This window comes from Buteo buteo, chromosome 9 (assembly GCF_964188355.1).
Source record: "Buteo buteo chromosome 9, bButBut1.hap1.1, whole genome shotgun sequence".
In the NCBI taxonomy this organism is placed as follows: Eukaryota; Metazoa; Chordata; class Aves; order Accipitriformes; family Accipitridae; genus Buteo; species Buteo buteo.
The window spans coordinates 45287476-45294390 of record NC_134179.1 but is presented as its reverse complement, the minus strand read 5'-3'; the positions used below and the strand labels follow the sequence as shown (position 1 = coordinate 45294390).

The 6915-nt window shown below is 41.8% G+C and overlaps 1 protein-coding gene across 1 annotated transcript; it reads right to left on the bottom strand.

Annotated features, from left to right (window-relative positions):
* Positions 1-565: 565 nt before the first annotated feature.
* ZPBP2 (zona pellucida binding protein 2) lies at positions 566-6645 on the bottom strand. Its single transcript, XM_075036936.1, has 8 exons — positions 6555-6645; positions 5738-5818; positions 5066-5191; positions 4342-4503; positions 3230-3448; positions 1973-2058; positions 1203-1380; positions 566-663 (listed from the first exon to the last, which is right to left on the bottom strand). The coding sequence occupies exons 1-8, from the start codon at positions 6643-6645 to the stop codon at positions 566-568; spliced, it is 1041 nt and encodes a 346-aa protein (XP_074893037.1).
* Between the last annotated feature and the right edge of the window lie 270 nt (positions 6646-6915).

Sequence of the window (6915 nt, the reverse complement as noted above, 5' to 3'; positions counted from 1 at the left end):
CCCTGAGCGGGTCAGCGTCTATTAACTGGTGCGTTGTACAGTTTTGCACAGGGCAGGCTGGAACACTTCAGACAGAGAGGGAACGGCCTTTAGTGTTTTTAAACCACAAAGGTTAAACACTTCTATTAATATCTGCTAGAAATTGCTCATAGAGATTCTGGCATATGTCATTATGGCACATAATTCCACTACAACTGCCTGCCATCTTTCCCTGAATTGTTTATAGCTCCTTTACGTGCTCTGAGCAAACTGCAGCACAAAGCTGTCGTGTCTGGTGTCACCACCAAGAGACAGACTCTTTGCACTAACAGCCACGTGACAAACTTCCTTTTTTTTCAATGAATTACTTTACCTTGTGTGAACACTTCATTTTATGCATCATTTTTACAGTCTAAGTGGTCCCTGAACAGAGAAAATCTAGAGGTGCATGAATGATGAGGTTTTGCAGTTGTTCAAAAATGAATGTAGGATTCCCGAATCATCAGCTAAAAATGAAAAGAACATCACACAATCAATAATGCTTTCACAGCTGCTCTTTGGTTTTCCAATTTCTGCCGTCAATTTATTAGCAAGATGTTGCTCCGTACTTTTTGACTCGAGGCCTTGTACAAATCTGGCAGGTCACTTCGTTGTTAGGGCTGTAAGTTCCAGGCTCACACACAACTGCGAAGAGAACACAGTCAGCGTTTCAGCCAGCTCCCCTCTGCCTCAGCCAGGGCTGGGACCATCAGACAGCACCACGTGCCTTCCCAACGTTGTAAGGGAGACCTCATCCTTCCCAATCTCGCTGAGCCTGCCTCTCGCTAAATACCCCGAACTCCAGAACTAGCAGTAGGTGCTGCTGGCAAAAGATCTTTTAAAACAGTTGAGTGTTTTCTAGCAGTGCTACCATTAAGATAATTGTTTCTTATTTGCTCTATATCCTGAGCGTAGTCACTCACCAGTGACCTGGAAGAAAAAACACTTCACTGCTTCCACTCACTCTATTTGGAAACACAGTGACACCTACAAATGTACTAACAAACGCTGCCAGCTTGCTTTCTGTTCCTATCAGTTTTTTTAAATCTGCGATGTGAATGTCTTTCCGAAAGATGAATGGAAATATCATTGCTTTTGACACTGATATTTACCAAATACTCTTCAGAGAAACCGGTGATCAGAGCTAATCAGCTATATTTAAATCAGCTATATTTTATATTTACCACAGCAACTAGCGCAGTTCTTGTGGGTGATATCGTTTTTCCCAAAACCTGGTCGACAACTGTCAATGTGAGTAACTGAGAAACTGTTGTCCACATAGTGTATTGTAGGAACAGTTTGAAACTCGTGCTTCAAAGCATATGTCTGCTTATTGAAAAACTCTCCAATTCGCTCTCTTGCCTAAAATTCAGAAACATTGGAAGAATAAAAAAGTCAGGTTTTTTTCTTGATTTTAAAACTCAGTAAATACTTTATAGTCCTGATTACCACACACACTGACCTGTCACCTTAACTGGGAGCCTTCCTTTGGCTTCAGAGGGCCTGGGATCAGACCCAGTATGCCATCTGATAGCATATATTAACGTTAAGAAGCCAGAGAGAACAGATTTTAGAAATCAGCTACAGTAGATTTAGTTTAAATTGTATTCCATTTACCAAATCATAAATCAAAGATTTAGTTTAGAGAACTGGAAGTTCAGTATACTACTGTAAACATTAATGTTCATAATCCTTTATTCTTAGAGGTAAATATGAAGGAAGAAATAAGCCCCCCCCCCCTTTTTTTTTTTAAGCTGCTTGGATCAATTTGACTTTTAAAAACAGTTTTCCATCCTGAACGGCATTATTTAAAATCCATGAATCGTCATTTACAATGATATTAATCCCACAAAATCCAGGTGAAGCTGGATTACTACCAGTCAAATCTGTAGATGCTAAGGCAGAAATTTGTGTTACATATGCAGAGAAAACACAAGGGTGGCTGACACAGAACCTCTTGAACTCTCATGTTTGTCGCATCTTCACAATCATAAGGAACCTGGTGGCAAACTTCTTCCCATCCTGGTGCAAAAGGATTGACTATGGGTTGGGGAGGGGAAAAAAGATACATTTACATTTAATTTACAACGAACTCAAATACCTCAAGCAGGTGTCTTTAGGTTCATTTTGGAAAAAATTGTCAAACAAAATGCATTACTGCTTTTAGCATCACTTCATCCTATCATACTCTCTTAATTTTGCCTCTAATTTGTGAAGAATGGAGTTTGGTTTTGTTTGGTTTTTTTTCACCTGTCACTGCCTGCAGTCAAGATCATGTTTTGAAACAGTTCTTTTGACTGGGTGCATTTGAATGTTGAAAAATGAGTGACTGATAAAAGGGGAAAAAACAGATTTAGTCCTGGTGGTTTCTACCCAGTTACTTGAATCGCTTTTTTCCAGTAAGAGTCAGAGGTCAAACAATAAAATAATGTGGGGAAAAATATGCTGGCAGTAAGAATGGAACCAAATTCTTACACAGTATCCTCAGATTACAGAAAGGGCTGAAGTTTCACGTAAACTTAAAACCTTTGGGTCCTCAGTTTGTTCCGAATGTTTCTTGACTTTACTGAGGGGAAAATGGCCAAGAAACTGTTCTACAACCTCTTGGATGGTCCCTCTTGGCACATGACGAGAACAGATACAGCAGAGAATGTGGTCAAAGCATTAATGAATAACTTCCTTTCCTCAGTGATAAAACATCTCTAAATTAGGGCAGCCATCAGGGTTGATTTAACCTGTTTCGCAAGGCAATACAGCCACATCAGTATTACCATAAGGGAACTGTGAGGCTCTTGCTTTCAACCTCTGTGCAGTTTCCTAGAATCAAGCAAAACCACAGAGGTCACAGACTTATTAAAAATCAAATAATGAAAAACAAATATGACCATTTTCCTTTTTTACAAAAAAATATAAAAATCATGGCATCTTAGCAGCTATCTCCTTTCAACAATCCTTTCCAACTGCACACTTTGAAAAGTAGCATTTCTTGCTAAGGTTGTAAGAAGTACAATACTATAAATTCCACATATAAACTGCATTTTAGCTCCATCTGTGGGCTAGCGAGAAAAAATACAGGGACTCCAAAAGAAAGCAGGGAAACAACTTCTGAAGTTATACTTGACTTTAATGTATTTCAGGTGTTGTTTATAGAACTCTCAGGTTGTTTATAAAAATAAATGATCCCTCCCAAACAAACACTGAAATCTGTTACCTTGAAAACTAACAAATAGTTCGTGCAGGAGGCCTTGTTTTGGTCTCTTGATAGAATGGCATTTGTAGGATGACTCTAGGATGTGACACGTCAGATCAGAGATGATGTTATTTAAGATTTTCTTTAGTTCCTCAAAGAACTGGCTGTTAGCTGCTAACTCGCATTCCCTTGTAGTAAAGCGAACAAATACCTGATATGCATGGTCAGCTTCCCTGTATGCTTTAAGGAAAATAGTTTGTGTGTGAGTTCTACGGTGCAATTACAGATTGAATCTTATACAGAATCTTATCATCTGTATCAGTGTACTTTGCATCTGAAATACGGGCTCTTATTCAAAAGTAAACAAATAAATCTTACTCATTAACCATAACAGAACTTTATCCTTGTCAGAGCTGACTCAAAGAGTAAGAGACATTTTGGTTTGAAATGTACAGGAATTTACGTGCTGATGTTATGAGGCTCTGATCCCAAATATTAAAACAAAAAAGGAGGTAAATAGTAAAATAACACAGAACTAGCATGTCTACAAAGTTGTGTAACCGAAATGAATTTTGATTATGCAACAGTATTCTATGCAATTATGGTGCATAGGAGTGAATTTTTTTAAAATTATTTTAGAAGTTAGTGGTTCTCAAGCATTTTTGGACACGTTATTTTGTGGGTGGGGAGGTGATATTGGTGAACAGTGGTTACAAATGGTGGAAGAAGGCTCCAGTGTGCTGCTCGAGCTGTTGAGGCAGAGGGCTCATTCTGCACCAGTGTATGTTTGGTTTGGTAATCTCTCCCACAGGAGACTGCACTCAGACACGAGCTTCCTTTTCAGATCTTGGATATCATTGGAATTATTGTAGTTCACTTTGTTCTTATTAAGGGTAGAGTTTATTTTATTCTTTGAGTGGTCATATGTTCATGGTAGCAGTTATTTAAAACTTTTTCCAAACCTGGGATAGGGGTTGTGCGTGTATAAATATAAAAAAATTATTTTATATTCTGGGATAAAATGTTAACTAATTATTTCTTTTTATCAAGCCTTGCAATAAACATGCACTTCACAAACCCACCAAACTACAATGGCTATGTGCATTAGCTTGCTAATAAGTTAGCAATCTTACCGTATACCATGAATTTATAAGCCTCAAACACTACTCTTTCTTCTTGTGTCGTAGTTTCTATGATTTTGTGAGAGAGAGTACAAGTGTAGGCTCCAGACATGGACTCCTTAAAACCCATCACCATCAGCTTTCCTGTTTTTGTAAGATTCACATACATTTGCCCTAGATTAGAAACAGGAGATACTTGATTACTGGAAACGTTTGGTTTCTGATGCTCTGCTCAGTTAGAACGTTTGAAGATGAGATCTTGCTCTTGTATATAATAAGTGATTCATGTTAGTCTGAAACAGTCTAAAATTTATGACCTTTAGGACTTATTGCAAGTTTCCTTCTACCTCAAGCATTTGTAATTTTTTTAGAGGGAGAAGAGAAACATAGTCTAATGTCAGAGCTCGTGGAAAAATTTGACAAAGGACCAAGTGACTATTTGGACCCACCATCCTATTGCAGGGTGGCATCAATAGAAACAGGGAAAATACGTGATTTCATGTACAGCAATCTACTTAGCCATTTGTGGTTGACTTTTTCCCTTGTAAATAGAAAACAGAAACTATTTCTCTGTCTCAGCGTATTTTCCTGATCGCCTCCCTGCTCCCCAAGGCAGAGGCTGTTTCTAAGTTTGTGAAAAAGTACTGTAAAAAGCCTGTTCTATTAGTGACCGGGGGAAAAAATAGCTAAGGCAGGCATAGTGGAAATCCTTTGTAGTTCGAAAAAAGTGACTAACCTTCTAAATTTTTTCCATCTGGACCAATCCACAAATACTTGGGATCTATCACTTCTTCTCGAGAACGAGCCAAATCCATACATACTAGAAATGGGCTATTTGTAAACACCTTAACATACACGTTAACTGCAATACAAGAGAACAAGGTAAATGAAGCGAAATGCTTCTATTGAATGAAATCACCAAAATACTAATTTTGAAAAATATATTTAATGTAATGCAAGGTTTATTTTTCATGTTTGGACTTTGAAAAGTGTAAGGTTAATCTTTTATCTCCTTTTGCTCTTTCTAATATAATGGAACTGTCCACAGCGTGGTGGGTGCTGACTGTGTGGAGGAGACACCCAAGTGCTACACAAATCATGTTGCAGGGTCACAAAAAGCACCAGATTTTGAGCCTGTTGCTGAGTGGGACTCTCATCTAGACATTAAATTTTCATAAGTGCTTATAGTAGCACCATGGGACAAATGTCTTTCTAAACCTACCTCCCCTCGTTACTGTATGCTATCAACATCGTATTCTGGAGTCTCCAGCACTGTGTTTAGCTAAGCTTGGTTGTGTCACTTCTCTGTGTAGTGGTGTCTGCATCATGATCACGATGCTTAAAACTCCATTTTAAAAGTTCAGTAAGACCTAAATATATATATGTAAAAAAAAAAAGACGAGTTTACCTTCCTGTTTGGTGTCGCCATAAACATAATTCTTTTCAACTAAATCAATAGAATGTTGCTCTTCCTTAGGTACAGCTCTCACTGTAGGGAAAAGGACTTAAGAATATTACAGAGAGAAATATAAATGTGTGATTGTTAACCATTTATTTTGTCCTAGCGGGTTTCTGTGTCTTGCCTTACTTTTTCTTTCTCCTCATGCCCTTTTCTCAAAAACAAGGGCTCCCACTTGCTGCTGACTTGCCAGATTTTGTTCCTTTAGTGCCCAGGTTGCAAATCTGTCTTGGTATACCAGGTTCCAAACTAGCTGGGCCTTTCTCTTTACAAACAGCCAATAAAATAGTTACAAAATCTAACTAGAAAGCTAAGGCTCTTCACAATGACCCCAAGGAGAAGCAGGAGGGGTGCAGCGTGGTGACTGTGGGAGGGTATCGAGTCTTTGAGTATCTGTGAGCCTTTGCCTTTTGGGAAACAGTGGGCAGATGTGCTTATGTAACTGCCCCCCAAGGAGATATGAAAATCATTAGAATTTGTGCTGACTTTTTCAGGCCATGGGGGCAGACTAGGGTAACCCAGCCTGACCGCTGCTGCCCCAGACTCTGGTCAAGAGAAAGACGGGCACTGCTGGGATCCACACCTTCCCCTCTAAAGGGGGTTTTATCGTCAACTGCTGAAGGAAGGTCCTGCAACAGGCTCTCCACAGGCGGCCGGTGCCCGGCGGCCTGAGCCCCACAGCCGCTCTCTGCGGAGACCCCCGCCTCGGAGGGGGCACCCATCGCCGCGGCCCTGCCCCTCCCTCCCTCCCTCCCTCCCTCGGTACCTCCAGTCAGAGCACCCAAGCCAGCCACCACAGCCATCATCCCCAGGAGAACCCCCGGGGGGGAGCGCGGCCTCCCGCCGCCCCCGGCCATGCTACAGACCGCGCGCGCCGCCGCCCGCCCTCCCTCCCCCGCACCAACGGCCGCCGCGCGGCGCCAACCGCCCTCCGCGAGGCGGGGGGGGGGGGGACGGGGGAACGGGACGGGGCGCGCGCGCCCGCCCGCCCGCCGCTTCCCGCCCTCGGCGCGCGCCCGCCGCTTCCCGCCTTTTCCTCTCCTCAGGGCCGCCGGGGGCGGGCGGGCGGGCGGCCTCCCCTTTGCTCACCGCAGCGCTTCAGGCGGGAAGGGTGTGGGGAGGGTGTC

Coding starts and splice junctions, on each gene's coding strand:
- ZPBP2 (XM_075036936.1), bottom strand. CDS start 6,645: ATGGCCGGGGGCGGCGGGAGGCCGCGCTCCCCCCCGGGGGTTCTCCTG. Junction 2,059..3,229: donor ACTATTTGTTAGTTTTCAAG/GTAACAGATTTC, acceptor CCCAACCCATAG/TCAATCCTTTTGCACCAGGA. Junction 664..1,202: donor GAACTGCGCTAGTTGCTGTG/GTAAATATAAAA, acceptor TTCTCTTCGCAG/TTGTGTGTGAGCCTGGAACT.